The sequence below is a fragment of the Aulostomus chinensis genome, chromosome 14 (assembly GCF_037954235.1).
Source record: "Aulostomus chinensis isolate RoL2024-O1b breed Wild chromosome 14, RoL_Achi_v1.0, whole genome shotgun sequence".
Classification (NCBI taxonomy): Eukaryota; Metazoa; Chordata; class Actinopteri; order Syngnathiformes; family Aulostomidae; genus Aulostomus; species Aulostomus chinensis.
In genome coordinates, this window is record NC_141333.1 from 4670273 (window position 1) to 4687761 (window position 17489).

The following is a 17489-nucleotide window of genomic DNA, read 5'->3' on the forward strand; positions in this document are numbered from 1 at the left end:
TCAAGTATCCAAATTTCCAAAATTTATTCATTTCAAACTGCATATTGAAAAAAAATATACTCAGTTGAAATTGTAACTGTTATAAGGATGGTATTAGTTCCGATATATATACATGGAGTGGTTGGCTTCTGCGTTAACAGGCCACAATTTTTTTTTAAATTTTTTCTTTTTTAAATACAACTACGGGAATGAAAACTTTTTTTTTTTTTGGAGATAAAAACTTAAAAGTATCACAGTAAATATACAGAAATTGTACAAATCAATTAGAAAATAAAGAGCACAAGCGTCATACCTCTAACAGATGAAAAGTGGGAGACGGAAATATAAATTAACCATATATTTTAAGCTGTATGAGCAGTGGGTGTAGGTGGTGTTGGTGGGGGGGGGGTGTTTGTTTTTTGTTTTATAAGAAATTAAAATTATTTTAGTAATATTGACCTTAAATGAAGAAAAAAAACAGGATTACCTGCCTTGTTTTATGTCCCTTTTCTTTCCAAAGTTTGCAGTAATAAAGGAGCATAAGCTGATCGCTCCCATAGTTCCAGTTCTGCCACTTTTTTTTAATATTTTCTGCAGAAACTGGTGTTGCTTTATATATATATAGATATAAAAAGGAGAGAGAGAAAAGAAAGATGCAACCTCTTGCAGTTTTAACAAACAATTTCATCTGATTGTAATGTTTCTTTGATAAATACTGTACAAAAGGTGATTGCAATAATAAAACATTTGATTGCGACTCCCACTTTCTAGTCTTCCAAACTTCATCCACCAGAGAAGAGGGGGATCTACCGTTCCTCCTCCAGAGCTTCCTTTAAAAAATAAAAATAAAACCAAAGAAAACAAAAAAAGAAGAAGAAGAAGAAGAAGAAGAAGAAGAAGAGCCGTGTGTCCTTTTTCCCGGAGACTTCTATACAACTTTTCCCACCCCGATTTTTTTTTCTGTACAAAAATAGTCCGACGTTAAGTAGTCCACAGTTTCTCTTATAAAAGTTCATTTTTCTCTCTTTGTGTCTCTTACATGTGTGTTAACGGCAGCGTGCCGTTGATCGTCGTCCCGGGCACGGTGCTCTGGTAGTGCCCGGACATGTGTAGCCTGGTCTGGGCGGTCTGCTCACCCACCTCCGCCCCAGGCAGGTACATGCTGATCATGTCCCTCAGATCCCCGCTTTGGCAGCCCGGGGCGGCCCGGTGGGAGGACGAAGTGACGATGGGCGGGCTGGAGCTGCTGGACTCGGACTTTACCACCGAGGAGGGCCCCATGGACCCCAGGGCGGTCATCCCTGGCGTGGTTTGCTGGGAATAGGACATGGAGTAAGTCGGGGAGCCGTTCATGTAGCTCTGGGAGCTGGTCATGGTGTTGTACTGCAGGGCGCTCATGTCGTAGCGGTGCATTGACTGCATCTGGCTCGGGTTGTGCGCGTTCAGTCCGGGGTGCTGGTAGCTCAGCTGCTCCTGCATCATCCCGTAGCCCCCGTTGGTCCAGCCGTTCATGTGCGCAGCATAGCTGTCCATCCGCTGGTTCACCCCACCGCCCAGCCCGGCCCCTACCCCAACACCGACCCCGGTCCCCATCCCGTTTCCTCCAGGAGCCAGGAGCCCACCGGGCAAGGTGTATTTGTCCTTTTTCATGAGGGTCTTGGTTTTCCGCCGGGGCCGGTATTTGTAATCCGGGTGCTCCTTCATGTGCAGGGCCCGCAGCCTCTTGGCTTCGTCGATGAAAGGTCTCTTCTCGCTCTCCGACAGAAGTTTCCACTCAGCGCCGAGCCTCTTGCTTATCTCCGAGTTGTGCATTTTGGGGTTTTCCTGCGCCATCTTCCTCCTCTGGCCCCGGGACCACACCATGAACGCGTTCATGGGTCTCTTGACCCTCTCCGGGCTGTTTTTCTGGTTGGTACCAGTGCCGGACGTGTTGGTGTTGCCCGTGCCCCCCGTGTTGGTCTGGGGAGCTGGGGGCTTGAGTTCAGTCTCCATCATGTTATACATCAGGAACAGCTTGTAGTTGGAGCTCCAGCAGAGGAAAAGAACACGCAGAAACAAACTCCAGCAGCCGGCGGCAGGACAGTGACGAGGCGCACGGGGCTGCGGCTGCCAAAAGTTACCTGTCGATTCCCTCTGCAACTTTTTCTCTGGACAAAAACAACAAGCCGCGTCTCCACACACTCCCTCTCTCTCTCTCTCTCTCTCTCTCTCTCTCCCCCTCTCTCTCTCTCCCCCTGCCTCTCGCAGTGAGTGTGTGCCTGAGAGTGAGTGTGTGTGTGTGTGTGTGTGTGTGTGTGTGTTAGACAGAGAGCCTTCTCCCAGTAGGTCCCTGCTATGTTGTGTCCACAAAACTTCTCCCGTCGCTTCTCCGAAAAAGCATCAACAAACTGTACTTTTTTCGCCCGCGTCCGCCTGAGCCTTGACAACTCCAGATAGTTTTTGAACAAGTTAATAGACAACCATTCATGTGACGCGGCTGACAGCGAATAAATGGCTTCGACCTGGCCAATCAGAGCCTGCCTGCTCCCCTGACACACCAATGGGATGGCGGCTTTAATTAGCATAAAGGGGCGTGGTCTGTTTGCCCCGACACACACACACATACACACGTAACACACATGCATGCATACACGCACTCTCAGGCTGCCCATATGAGCCAATGCAAAGCACATATTTACTATTTCTTGGAGCATGTATGGAGATCTTTTTCCACTGGGGATGTAAAACACTAAACGCGCGCGCGCGCGCACACACACACACATATATATATATATACACACACACATACACACACACACCCGAGTGTTTCCAGCAGGGCGGTGCTGGAGCGGGCAAGCGGGGTTAAACTGGATGTTCAGACAAACTTTACATTTTTACAACTTAAAAATAGAAGAAACTTATCATTACAAAAATAAATGTACTCAGCAAATAAATATGGAAAAATCATATACTTTTTTTTAATAAATGCACACAGTTTAATATTTATTATTGCTATTTTAGGTTTAAGTCAACCAAATGTAAGTGTTAAAAAACTGAATTAATGTAAAATAATATCAATAATAATAATAATAATAGAGTTTTATAAGTTGGATCAACGGTGTCTAATAAAAGGTGAACTATCGTTCCCCTGACGCCAATTCAAAACCACTATTTCACCCACTTAAGGTGGTTATAACACAACAACACTTAAATAAACTTTGTTAGTTAACTCAAAGCATTGAATAGTGTGTATGTGTGTGTGTGTGTGTGTGTGTGTGTGAGAGAGAGAGAGAGAGAGAGAGAGAGAGAGAGAGAAAGAGAGAGAGAGAGAGAGAGAGGGAGGGCTGGTTTTTTAGCGTTGAAAAGAGGAAAGGTAATCCAAGATGTTTCCCTCTTGCCCCTTTTTTTTGTTTAGAGAAGTTGAATGCCAGCACACACAGAAGGCAGACGGGCTCATCTCAGCACAAATAAGCAGGTTTTTGTTTGGGATGTTGTCGCTACATCTGTCAGGACAAAGACTCAACTCCACTCCACTTCCACTGCCACAGTGCTGCTGTTGTTGTTGGGGCTTTGTAGTGAGTGGTGCGTGCGTGCGTGTGTGTGTGTATGTGTGTGTGGGTGGGGGGGGTGGATGGGGGGGGGGGGTAGGGGGTGGGAAGAAATGAAGGTGAGGGATATTTTAAGATAAAGTACACAAAAGCTACAGCTCATTCATTTAAGCCCGAACAAGCGTGTCAGCCAATTAGGGAGTGAAAAGCGGAGTCCACCTGCCTCGCTGCTCCTCCACATCAGTTATTAGGAGATGAAACCGGCATCGCGCTCATTAAATAACTCCCTAAAGTGGCTTTAATGTCCAAAAACTGACTTAGGTTCTAGAGATATTCGTGCCACTTGTTTTCCTTTTTTTTTTCTTTCTTTTTTTTGTAACCCCCCCTCCTGAATCTCCATCTGAGGGTTTTTTTTGGCGTCCTGCTGCGTGACACTAGTGCCGCCTACTGGTCACAGGAAGAACTACAGAGCAAACCCCCCCCCCTCCCACACACACACACCCGTCCTCCTCCTCCCTCCCCTCAAAAACCAACAACAAAAAACAAAAAACAAAACAGCGAAGCAGGTTTCCAAAGAGTAGAGAGAAGGAAGAAAATATATTTTAGATGTAGAAAATGTCACAACATTGTGAAAGTGGCCCACAAACAACAACAAAAACCACAACAACAACAACAACTCTGAAGTGGAGAGAAGATTTCAGCTTCCACGCTGCCGGGATCTGCGTCTCCCATCACCAGAGACAGATCAAGCACCTGGAATCATTTAATTTAAAGGAGTGTCTCCAGATTAAATCATAATTGAGAGTGAATAGATCGAGCCTTATTATTATTAGTTTTATTTTTTGTTTTAGTGATTTCATAATAAACGAGGAGGGGTTGGGGAGGGGGGGGGGGGGGAGCCACCGTGCTCTCATTATTCCGGCCCCGGCAACCTTACATAAGATTCATCTTGTGCTTAATAGGCTGCGAGAGGCGACACATGCAGCTCGGTCCATTATAATGCGGGGTTGAAATGGGCCGCTCGGCTGCTATCTGCATCTGAGTGTGTTCCCCGCTACCTCTAATCTGCTTATGATAATAAAGGAACAGCGGGGCCCTGCAGCTCCGTGAAAGCAGGGCCCCAGCCAGCCGGGAATGGCCCTGCATCCACAATCATCCTGAATTAAAGCCGTTGTTTGACAAAAAAAAAAAAAAAACAGGAGAAACTAGCGGGGCGGCTCCCTTGGAGCACTTGTAAACCCCCCCCCCCCCCCCCCAAGACCAGGTTGGGATGGATACAGCAAATATAGCGAAGTAGCACGCTGGGATATCAGAATAGCGTGTTGTGGTTGCACACATTTGGGTGATGGGATAAGAATCAGTGCAAAAAAAAAAAACAAAAAGCAAAAAAAAAAAACAAACAAGCGGCTCACAACGGAATATTTATGCAAATAAAACGGGGGAGATGTTTTGATTGAAAAAAAAACGATTTCAGGGCTGTTTTTTTTTTTTGCACATCTAAATCAATTTAAAAGAAAAATATATAGAATTACAGGTGAAATATGCTATACAGAGCGAATCTCATCTTACGTATATTTTTTTCACCATAAATCAAAGAGGTAATAGAGAGATAAATTAAATGTTGTAGCCACTAGGGGCCGTGCCAGGGGCTGGAGACGCAGCCAAGGAAATATACTTTGTCAAAACATTAAAAAAAAAAGTCCAGTTTAGAAATTAATCTATGGTTGTTATGCTATGAAATACGATTTTATGGAAACGACCATGTTAGTTGTATTCAGAGAACATCAGCGGCGGTGTGTGTGTGTATGTGTGTGTGTGTGTGTGTGTGTATGTGTCCATGTTGCATAATGTTCTCCGTTTAAAAAAAATATCTTGACATCTTGACTAATGCGTCTTTAGTGACGTTAATTGCCGGTAATTATCAATTGTGACATAAAAACAGGCGGATGGCCAACGTCATAGCGAATTAAAACATATAGAGTCGAGGAAAAAAATAGCAGAAGTGAGGAAAATAAAAGTAATTAGTCTAAAACGGCATCAGTGCCATCAACAAGTATCTAGTTTGGCTAATTCTTTATTGTCTGTGTGGTTTAATCCAAACCTCTAATCCTATTATGCATTTATTTGGAGAAAAAAAAAGTCTAAACAATAATTTAATTTTACCATTTAATGTCACTTTTCATGGGAATAAATCTTGTATATTTACTGATCTCTAGGCGACGTTAATAAAACTATTTAAAAGAGAGAGAGAGAGAGAGAGAGAGAGAGAGAGAGAGAGAGAGAGAGAGAGAGAGAGAGAGAGAGAGAGAGAGAGGCCTGAACGGTCACACTCAGCCAGCCGGTCAAGCTTTAAGATGCCATGCAGTGTCATTCCACAACACTGCATATTGAACACACACACACACACACACACACACACACACACACACGCACACACGCACGCACACACACACACAGTCACACGTACACACCGACTCCCTCTCTTTCCCTCTCTCTCTCTCTCACACACACACGCGCGCGCGCAGGGCTTCTCCTCTCCGCCGCACTCCAACTTACTGCCAGTTTAGGAGTAGTTTTCCTCTCCTCTTGATTGGCAGAAATTAAACTCGGTGCCATTTCGCTCAACCTCCTCCACGTCGTCCGGTCGCTTTCCCCCCGGGGTGAGGGAGCATCTGCCTCCCCTTTCGGAGTAGAGCTCCTGGCGCCTGCAGTCAAACGTCCAAACCGGCAACCCTCCTCAAGTTTTTTCCCCCCCTCCAGGTAGTCCGCACGGTTTCGATCCGACAACCAGCGCGCTCCGGCCGGCGTGCATCCCCCGCGGAGCCCCGCTGTCTGTCTGGAGCTCCGCTGTCTTCTCTCCGCGAGCCCTGCAACAAGAAAAGCCGTTTATGGCGACACACACAATGTGAAAAGGGGGCCGATTTAAAAAGGAGAAGAATGCAAGCAAGAACAACAAAAGTCAGTTATAGCAAAGTCTATGCCTCTCCTCTCCTATCTTCCACCCCCTAGCTTAGCCCACATAATGAGCAGGAAAAAGCTTTATATTTTGTTCACTGGGTATTCACAGATAATTTGAAGCCATTGTTTCTGCCACAGATGGTTCTTTTTAATACAATAACGGTGCTCTTTGTGAATAGCGAGCCCACAATAAAAATCTAAAGCGTCCTCCTGAATAACCATTTTGTTCTCTCTTGTATAGGCCGAACAAAAGCGCCAGTGAGGTAATGGCCTGCCTTATTGAAAGCCTCAGAATGGGGATTTGATAAAGATTTTTTTCTCTCCTTTTTTTTTTTTTCTCCTTTTGCACAAAGTACACGGCAATGTCAAAGAGAAACTGACACGGCATGGAAAGGAAAAAAATGCTCCCAAAAGTGCTGGCTGCCACAGTTTGAAGGGATATTATTATTATTATTATTATTATTATTATTATCATTATTATTATTCATTTATAACCCTCAGAGGTCCAAGGTGAGAGGTTGTGACAATAAAGCTTTAATCCAGAATATAAGAGCCTGGTGAGTCAAGATGGGGTTGATAGAATTTAACTCCATTAAACACTGCCATAAATGCACCGATGCTATTTGTGTGTGTGTGTGTGTGTGTGTGTGTGGGGGGGGGGGGGGGGGTTATGGAGACCAAAGCGACCATACTGAGGTGCGGACGCAGGCCTGCAGGTGTATGGATCCCGTAGAAGCTCACGGTTGATGTCATTTGTAATTAACTCACAGCTGATCAATAAAGCGTTTAACAGCAAGCACAATAGGCACATAAGGGATGATCCCAAGCCCAAACATATTGGATGTCACTGATCGTTACAAGGTGAGGACACCCTGTCTGTCAAAAGGTGTGTGTGTGTGTGGGGGGGGGGGGGTACAGGTGAGGGTGGGAGGGTTTGGAGAGGGGTGGGGGGATTAGAGAGAAGAAGAAACAGAGATGGGGGGAGAGAGAGAAAGGAGGGGAGTGATGGAGGGCAGGAAAGGTGACAGTGGAAGTGAGAAGACAGCAAAGAATAATATATAATAATATATATGTAATAATACTGCAACTATCTCACACACACACACACACACACACACACACACACACACACACACACACAAGAATTCAGCTGCAGTCATTTCATGTTTGTTCCTCTCAACCACTCAGAAATACAACTTTTAATGATCGATTCATCATTTCAGTCCAGTCTTTTTTGGGGGGGGGGGGGGGGGGCGCTACTTTTCTGTGTCATCTGGAAAACTAATATTTCAGGGTTGTTGTTTTTTTTACGCTTAATCAACCAATTGAGGGTTTACTTGGTTGCTTCAGCGTCCTGTGGACAAACTGGTGAACTGATTAACACTGGAAGTTCTGGCAGGGCGATGGCGCGCTTCCACGTGTGAGATGCACCACAAACACAAGCTCCTGCAATGCTCAGGTTACTGATGCGTGATCGTTCCGACATAAGAAGTGATCATCATTTATATTTATATACAAACTGGGATTTGCACTGGTTTTGTGTTTCAAGAACATCAGCAACATCAGCCACTATTTGAATAAAAATTAAAAAAACAAAACAAAACAACAAAACTCAAAAGAACAGGATGACCCGGACCAAATGGAATTAGTGAAGAAAGATAAAAAAAAAACAACAACAACAACAACACAGCAATTATCAGAGGGCACCACGACACTCAAGGACAGGTTGGGTGAGAGAGAAGAAGAAGAAGAAGAAGTAGAGGACGGAGTGGAAGAGGAGGAAGGAGGGGAAGAAGAAGAAGAAGAAGAAGAAAGGGAAGAATAAGAAAGAGACGAAGAGGAGAGAAACGCAGTCCAAGTGGAGCTTTAAAGGCTCTCAGACAAACGTAGAAGATGACAGAGAGACGGGAGGAGAGGATCAGAGCTCTGGGTGTGAACAGGCTTAGCAGGGAAGAAATAAGACTTTGGCTCTTTATCGGCTCCATCTGAGCTACATAGTCTAAATCACAGACATACCACACATACGAGCGCCGGAGCAGTTTTAATTATAAACCCATCCACAGAGGCTGGGCAGCGTGATAGCATGGAGGGAGGGGAGGGAGGGAGACAGAGAGGGTCCAAGTGGTATCATGGGAGCTAGAAAACACCAGCATCATCACTGAATGCCAATGCACTTATACACACACACACACACACACACACGTTCAGAAGTGCATCCAATGCATCGGGCTGATGGCAGAACTGCACTGGGCCTCTCTCTTTGTCTATCCGTATTGTACTGCACTTGTGTGTGCGCGGCCAGCCAGCTGTCAATCATCTCTCTCTCTCTCTCTCTCTCTCTCTCTCTCTCTCTCTCTCACATGCATGCACGCACACACACCTTTTCAGTTCATCCCTCAGTCCCAGTGGATGATTGTGGCAGATTGAAATGAAACAACTAGTGGCCGCAGTAATTATGACGGGTACTCGCAAAAGTAGGAAGTCACATGACATGAATAAAAAGGTGAAAACAAATCTGTACAGGATGGTGGATGGACTGCTAGAGCAGAGGTCCGTGAGCGGAGAGAGAAGTTTTGCTGGGGGGGGGGGGGGGGGGGGTGTTGCAGGACAGCTGAGAAGTTGAGGAGCGGAGGAGATGAGGCTGGTCTGTCCGTCAGCTGTTGGTTCACAAGCACACCTCCCTGCTACATGAACAGTTCCAACAGAGAAGACACCAAATGTGGTGTTTGCCTCCTGCGAGTCTCCCAGTCACGGTTCTTTCAAAGTCTTCAACATGGACGTCCTCTCAGTGTCCTTTCTCATTTCATCGCCTCTTTCAGTAAATTCTTTTGCCATGTTTCGTTGGTGTCTGTTTGGTCAAACACGGGAGCTGCAGATTAGTTATGCCCAAGTTTACCAAAACTATGTAACGGTGCTATTAATGTGTAATTCTGCTGCATCTCAACAGAAGCAGGTCAACAGACACTGACACAAAAATCAAGAGAATATCTGAATGAGCCCGTCTTAGCTTTGCAGTTGTTTTATTTGCATGCATTTTCAAAATAAGACCAAATAATTAAAGAATATAAAACGCAAAGGTGTACTCAGTCATAAAAACACAAAGCTATGTAAGTAGCATTTCAACTTTTCAGGTTAGAGATATCTATTGGCCATAAAACCACGACCCCAATTAAAATGATAAGAAAACGGATAATTCCTTGGATTTCAAGAGGGCTCTGGCCCTGAAAATGATCACAAATCCGAACATTCAGACAAGATTAGATAATATTACTAATAAATTTGGCAATTAAAGGGAGCGGATGCACACACCTATACAGCATAAAGATGATAAAGTCATTTTTATATGAAAGATATCTTCAATAAATATATGTAACTACTGTATTACTGGCTAAGTTACATCCTTGAAGCACCATTTAATAAGAATCAAACTACAAAGGTTGACTGATGGTTACTAATGACTAAGTCAGATTATTTGTCCGACGTTATAAATCAACAAATTACTACAATTATCACCGTGGGATTGATAAGAAAATATGATAAATGCCGGCGTCTTATCAGATTAACTAAACACACCCGCGACATCGTATTAGCACGGTACAACAGCTAACCCAGTTCGTTTGATTGGCAGCTAATAATGATAAAGAATTTTGGCCAAATAACCAATTACTGATGAGACTGACAGGCATCGAGAAATGTGATTGATGGCTAATATGCCAGAGCGTTTGGTGACACCAGTAGAAAAACCCATCAGATCTCAGATCAGCCAGATGAAGAAGCGACAACCTCCTTAAAAATAACGTATTCATCGAAGCTGATTGATGGTTCTACATGATCCGGTCGCCCGAGCAGCTGAGAGGGCGACCGCAGCCGCATCCCGCTGGCTGACAAGAACAGTCAATGGGATCCGGTTTACAGCCGTCAGTCCTGGAAGAAAAACCATCCGGCAGACTGACACGCCAAAGCAGGTACACGAAGCTCAGCATACACCCCTCCGTCCAGGGTAGGTCCTTCAGAGGAAATTTCACCCCCCCCCCCACCAAAAAAACAAACAAAAAACAAGTGTTTTCTCATTTATTTTAGTTTTATTCTATTAATTAAAAAAAAAAACTTTGTAAATTTTCAGGCGACGCCCTTTTCTGTTGCTGTCATTTGGATCCGTGCCACTACTGACATCATCAATAGCTGCATTGCAGTGGATTGGAAAGTTTGGAAGGCACGTGAACTGCATTTTTTTTTTTTTTATCCATCAACACCTCCTCAGTTCAAAATATCTGCGTCCTCTTTTAAAGGGTATTTCATTTTAGGGTGCAAGTCATGGAACCGATGCGCTACATATCTTGATCCGGACAGAAAAAAAAAGTGTTGGCGGGCGTCAGGAGGATTATTTAGCCAGTGAAAAGAGGCTTTGGGTTCTAAAACTGAGAGGACAGGCAGTCACGCTGCAGCGGGGAAGGCTGACCCTCGCTGGAGCACCGGGGGCACCGACCTGTGAGAAATGTGGCACAAACCCAACAACAGACTTCAAATAAAAAGTCGCACTCTTAAAATGCGCAACCACAACCCATATCACCACATCAGATGAGTGAGCTTCCACGGTCTGAAGACCCACGTGAAATCTGATGCCGCCAAACGTGATGCGGAAGCGTCTTTCCTACATTTGTATCATCTACATCTCAAATAGGATTTCCAGGCTTTTTTGCATCGCACGCCACCAGTGTCTTCGCGGATGCGGCTGACACAAGTTTGATTCTCGTAATCAGGTTGGTGATGTCTGGAACAAACCCCAAAATGTTTCTTCTTTGAATTCCTCCTGCAACCTAAGGAGTTGTATGGAGACGCGAGTGCCGCAGCAGCCGGCTGCGTCACAGCCGGATATTTAATAAAACATTTATTCAAAACCCTCTCCCACGTACATGTGGGCTTATTAATGGCGGGTAAGCCTGCCACAGAAAAGCACCGGCACCGTCAGTAGATGAGGAGTTGTCTTGATGTTTATTTGCAGCGTTTAACCACAGGAACACGGCAATGTTGCACTGGGAGCATTTCAGTGGCTACTATTCTATTCCCTCTGGAGGGAGCGATCAACTGATTATTGGTTTGGCTAATTCTTTGTCATTTTTCTTGTCTATCAACATCAGCACATCTTTTATCAGCTCGCTGAATTTGCGTTTACTGGGTAACGTGCCAGCAGAAAAGATAGACTAAAAAAATAAAACCTTTACTCTTAAATATTAGTCGAATTAAAGTCTGTCTGTCTGCGTGAGCTGGACCCTGGTACTGAGGAGTGCGAGACCCTGGGGTGAGGGAGTACTTTGCCTGGGAGGGAGACTTCCAGCACCTGGGGCAAGCTCTTCAAGTGAGAGAAGACTGGGACAGTCTGAATCCTCCAGGATGCAATGAAGCACTAGAGGGACATCAGTAAAGAGAAGTGTAGACCACAATAATCACGTTATATCGAAGGAATCTTCCCAAAATTCACTACAGTCTGTCTCCATGTCTACAATGTTGACTGCCAATAAACTCTTTTGTAATGAATACAAAAAAAGAATATAAATACATTCTGTTTTCAGACATTTGTGAATCTGTGAAAGACAAAAAACATAACGACTGAATCTTTCAGAGGAACCGCACCACAAAATTTCAACCGCATAAACTTTACATGTAGTAACTTAAAATTACACTGCAATTAAGACTGACTCAAAGCAGAATGGATCGGTCAGATATTAGAGATTAAATTGTTTTGTGTAATAATCCCACAAAGGTAATAAATCACTCACAAACACAATAAAAGTTGCCTGCCACACATTCTCAATGTGACAAAAGTTACCACCAACCCTCAAGTTTTCCCCACCCCTCCATCTAAGACAGGCTTGATGAATGCTTCAGAGGTTATTTTACCCCAAAATCCATCCATCCATTCTCTACCACTTATTCCTGTTCAGGGTCGCGAGGGGGTGGAGCCTATCCCAGCAGCCTTCAGGCGAGAGGCAGGGTTCACCCTGGACGGGTCATCAGTCCATGGCAGGGCCAACACATAGAGACAGACAACCATTCACACTCACAGTCACACCTACAGTCAATTTAGAGTATCAATCAGCCTCGTCCCCTCTTGATGTCTTTGGACTGTGGAGGAAGCTGGAGTACCAGAGAGAACCCACACAGGAACAAGGAGAACATGGAGACTCCACACAGAAAGACCTCATGCTCCAGCTGGGGCTTGAACCCAGAACCTGACCACTGCACTGACATGCCCCCCCCCCCCCCCCCCCCCACACACACACACACACACACAAATCATACAAACATTTTCTCTTTTAGTTTAGTTTTATTTTATTAACTTTTTTTTTTTTAATTTCGTGAGCAGAGCCGATGCACTGAAAATTACAACAGGTGACGCGTTTTTCCACTGCTGTCATTTTAAGACCTGCGACTCCTGACATTATCAATAGCTGCACTGCAGGGGATTGGAGGAAGAGTTTCACCTGTGCTTTATATTACAGAATATCTGCAATGAAAGAAGTCGATGAAACGTTCAGGTGCAATACAGAAACAAGAGTGCTGGCAAGGCTATTAGGACTCAGGCACAATCTTTTCAGAGGGCAATTTCTTTTGAATAAAATTGTTACAGCTTTTCATCGACAGGAGCACGACAGAAAAACAGGTTGGGACACGCAGCTCTGAATAATACAGTTTTCACTGGAACTTCAGTTTTACTCAAGAAAAAGTCCCCATGAAAAGTGGCGATTGTGTTGTAGGGATTACGCAAGTTCACGGGTTAACGGGGACACAGGAACGGTCGAGTTCTTTCAAAACATCTCGGAAACCATTTGCCTAGAAAAAAGGTAAGTTCATGTAACTAGTAGTCTGAACTCTAATTCAATTAATCTCCAGACTATATTTACTTATTCAAGGCCATTAGACACAAATGTAACTGCTGGATTCTTACATGAAGTTTAGTGAAAGTTCTATGTATTAAAAAAAATACTGCAGGGATGAAGTATTTCTGTGGCCAACTTGGAAGTAAACATGGCCATGGTTTCCTTCAGCCAAAAGCCCAGTGGGATATTTTGGGGCTTTTTGAATACTGCTCAAAGTAAACTCTGTGGCAGACAAACATATATGAGACGGAAACATTTGATTTTCATAGGTAGACATCACCTGTGTAAATTTTGAATTGTAAACTGTTTCACGTACAGCATTGCTCATAAGAGAAGTACACAACAAACTCATGACTTCAACATCGCCTCAACTAATTTTTGATTTCTTCAGTTTTCGGTGTGATGACATTGAATGTCGGTGACAACCTGTGTGGCCTAGTTGAACCACTTGTTAGCAACTCACGACTTAAATTATATGCTGTTGTAGAAAATGTTAAAACGGCTTCATCACAAGTCAATCAATCCCCTTGTTTCAGCCTTTTAGGCCTATTTGCCTAAACAAGAATTTGCAAGAGAAAAGAGAAAGATGGCATTGAGCACCAAAACTGAAATAATCCACAAGTCAGTGGTAAAAGAATGGAAGCAGAAGTCTGAAACACACGCAGCTAAAGGGCTTTGACACATGGGACAAAATGAACGTGAGCTTCAACACATACAAGTACTAAAAGTCAGAATCATGACTTGGGTGACCATTTTTAAGATATTAGAGGATAAAACAAAATGATTTGTCACCGTTTGATTGCTGCATCTACCTGTTCTCTCGGCTCAGCGTGTGCGCGTACACACACACACACACACACACACACACACACACACACACACACACACACACACACACACACACACACACACACACACACACACACACACTCTCCAGTGATTATTACATATGTATACATACAAGATGTTTCACACTCACTCCATCCTACACTCATCTCTCTCCTCTCTCTCTCTCTCTCTTCTCTCTCTCTCTCTCTCTCTCTCTCTCTCCCGGCGACCGTTGGTTTTGTTTACAGGCCAATTTGAATGAGAATGAATCTCTCTCAGATGTTTCTAGAAAGCAGTCTAATCCGCGCAGGCTGTGGCGAGGCCCCGGCCCTTTGTTTGGGATTACTGCAGCTTAGCGCTAGCTAACAATGAGGAGATGAGCAGCTCACCTCATCGCCGCTAATGAAGTGTGGAGAGTCATTTAGCCGCTAGCTAGCTGCTACCAAGCCGAGATGATACCTTCACACACGCCTGCACACAGACACACAGATACGTACACACAGTTGCATTGCTGCACATGTGAGGACACTGATTCGGGGCATTCATTTCTGAACTTTTTATCCCTCACAGTCACGTGCTGGACCTCTTGAACTCTAGTATGACCTTAAATTTCCCCTTAAATTGCTCCAAACTAGGAAAATCCACGGTGTGTTTGTTTTCATGCTAATCTGAACATGTGCAATACAATAATCCAACATGGCCACCGCAGCTCTTACATTTCTCATGGATGGAATTATAACATCTGCAGTGAAAAGGGCCAACTCATCAAGACATGAGAGAAATTTCAGATCGCCTAAGAATCAATAATCCAACATGGCTGCCACAGGACATTAGCAACAGTGAAAACAAACGTTACAGATTCAGCTTAGACTGCTTGTTAAGTTTCATAGGATTCGGTGAAAGTGTTGGTGAGTCGTTGCAGTGGTTACAAGGGACTGTGTCAGCAAAATATGCCTGAGAGGATAAATGTTAAAACAACAGTAAATCTGAGGGAAGATCCAATGAGTAAGGAAAGTACTTCAATGACACACTTTGATGTTCATGCTTAATGCCTTGTGTGTGTGTGTGTGTGTGTGTGTGTGTGTGTGTGTGTCTGGGACATATATAAGCCATGATATAAGCCATGATCTCCAGGGTACAGAGGCACCAAGGCAACAGGAGGACCAGGAAGATTTTAGCTTGGCAGAAACACAGAGATAGCGGCGGTCCACACTGAGAGTATGTTGGCATGTCTTCTGACAAAGTGACTGAGCCTGGCATTTGATTAGTGGAGGAGAGAAGAGAGGAGAGGAGAGGGGAGGAGAGGAGAGGAGATCCAGGTCTATGGCTGGATCAGACCTCTGTGGTAGACTTGGATGGTTAGCGAGGGAATGGCTCTGAATTTGCAACACCCCAGGATACCAGAACATTCCCCTGGCCCCACACACACACTTTTAACAGATCAATAACATTCTGCTGTCAGTTATTGATGTGGTATCAGAACACACAATTTTTTTTTTTAGAGCCACAAAACCCAATTAAAAACACGACATAAGAACCTGAGCAGCCCCTGTCTTGCTCCGCACTCACTTCACCTTTGCAGCCAGCCATGTGTGGGCTTTAACTGCCTGTTTAGTGTCACAGTGGGGTGTCATATTTACTGCAGGACGGCAGCTTGAGAACCACAGACTCCTTACATACTTGTCAATATTTGAGATTTACTCTGTTCCAACATTTCCTCTTCCATTTAGCAACTGGCGTACAAAAGAAATGCCTTTGAGTCTTCAGTAATTCCTCAGCGGGATTCATTTTAGATCCAGCAAAGCATTACACATATAGGTCACACTGCAGAATTTCTGGTCTTGTGGGAGGGTCATCAACAATACCCACTTCAGTTAGGCCTTCAAAAGAATACTTTTAATATCTGAGTTCAGACCAGACATGACATGTTTTTACTTAAAGCATCTTCAGCTTAACAAAGTCCGTACGTCTGTCTCCAGTCACAGGAACAGAAAAGCTACTGTTGTAAACAGACCCTTTAACAGTGAAAACACGTCTGTAAAATTCCAACACAGTCCAAGTTACAGGTTGTGCTCTCTCACCCACCACACACACACACACACACACACACACACAGAGCTCCCCAGTGTTCCCAGCATGAAGACAGAAACTTCAACAGTCACAATCACGAGTGTCAACAAGCTGTAAAGTGAAGAAGTCATAAATGCTCAGTGTTTATCCTCAGGATGAGAAACCTAGCACCTCACTGATAATGTGTACGTCCATCTGTGTGTCCCGGGACTGCCTCAAACACTGGTGGACGTGAGTTAACACTCCCTGAACACGCACACACACTTCTGTCTCCATCCTATTTAAACAGCTCTTGTTGAATTTCACAACAAGCTCATAAAGGACGCAGAAATGTGTTGAGGTCCACGGGAAAATAAATCAAGGCTGTTTGCTTAACTCAGTGAGTGTGTGTGTGTAAGGTAAAGAAAAGTAGAAGAATGCCAGAGAAAGAACGAGAGTATCAGAGCTGCATGAGAAACATGCATGGGTGATGTTCATCATCAGTAACGCAGTATTAGACAACAAAGGAGTGATTGAAATAGTTAATATTTTTGTACACGAATCCTGAATATTTATGTTTATGCGTTAGGAAATTATTTCAGAATGCATCTAAAATATTACAAGTAACGTCAACAGCTCCATAGAGTTGATGTAAAAGAAACTTCTCCAGTTGATGAAGATGTTGCAGGATCTGTTTCCTCTTTTGCTACCAGGGGCTTGATACTGACAAACCACCAAGAGAAGCACTTGACTTCTGCTCAGCAGTTTTCAGAACACGGCTCTGAAACCCAGCTCTGACAGGACCTGATGATAAGGAGGCATTGCCTCTTTATTCTAAAGGCATGATCACTTTGCTGGAAGTGATCAGTATGTAACATCTAAGCTGTAGCTGTGTGGTGTCCTGGTGTCCTATTTGGCTCATTAAGACAAGTTACACCTTTGAAATAATAATATTATTCGTCATAACTATAAAACAGCTTCACGTAATGAGGAATAACAGATCTGCTGCCACAAAACCTAGTCCAGCTGCTCCAGCTGATTGTACTGACTGCCGCTATGCTCGTGTTACATGTCGAGCCGTATTTAAGCCTGTAAACGGTGAGATCAAACACACGTACGTGCCATCGAACCTTTGATTTTATTCTGCAGAGAAGAAGATGAGACTTCCAGTCAGCCGTATTTCTGCTCATGTACTAGTTACATGTGGTCTGAAGAGTCCCGGGACCACCTGAAGCTGGACCGGCACCTCGGATTACAATGCATCCTCACC

General features: G+C 44.2%; 2 protein-coding genes across 7 annotated transcripts in view; both read right to left on the reverse strand.

The window, feature by feature from the left end:
• sox2 (SRY-box transcription factor 2) overlaps positions 1–3017 on the reverse strand; it is a 3032-nt gene extending 15 nt beyond the window's left edge. The window contains exon 1 of the mRNA XM_086224003.1: positions 1–3017. This exon is cut by the window's left edge and continues 15 nt beyond it. Within this exon, the coding sequence (XP_086080129.1) occupies positions 1015–1983 (969 nt within the window). The 5' untranslated portion in view covers positions 1984–3017 and the 3' untranslated portion in view covers positions 1–1014.
• LOC147249499 (uncharacterized) overlaps positions 1–17489 on the reverse strand; it is a 157256-nt gene that overhangs the window by 39182 nt on the left and 100585 nt on the right. For all 6 annotated transcript variants that reach the window (XR_015119385.1, XR_015119384.1, XR_015119386.1 and 3 more), the window contains one exon: positions 6063–6373. Coding sequence is in view for 3 of the 6 variants with exons in the window: in XM_086225525.1 (XP_086081651.1) it covers positions 6063–6373 (311 nt within the window). In the remaining 3 variants the exon portion in view is untranslated. The remainder of the gene's footprint in view (positions 1–6062; positions 6374–17489) is intronic.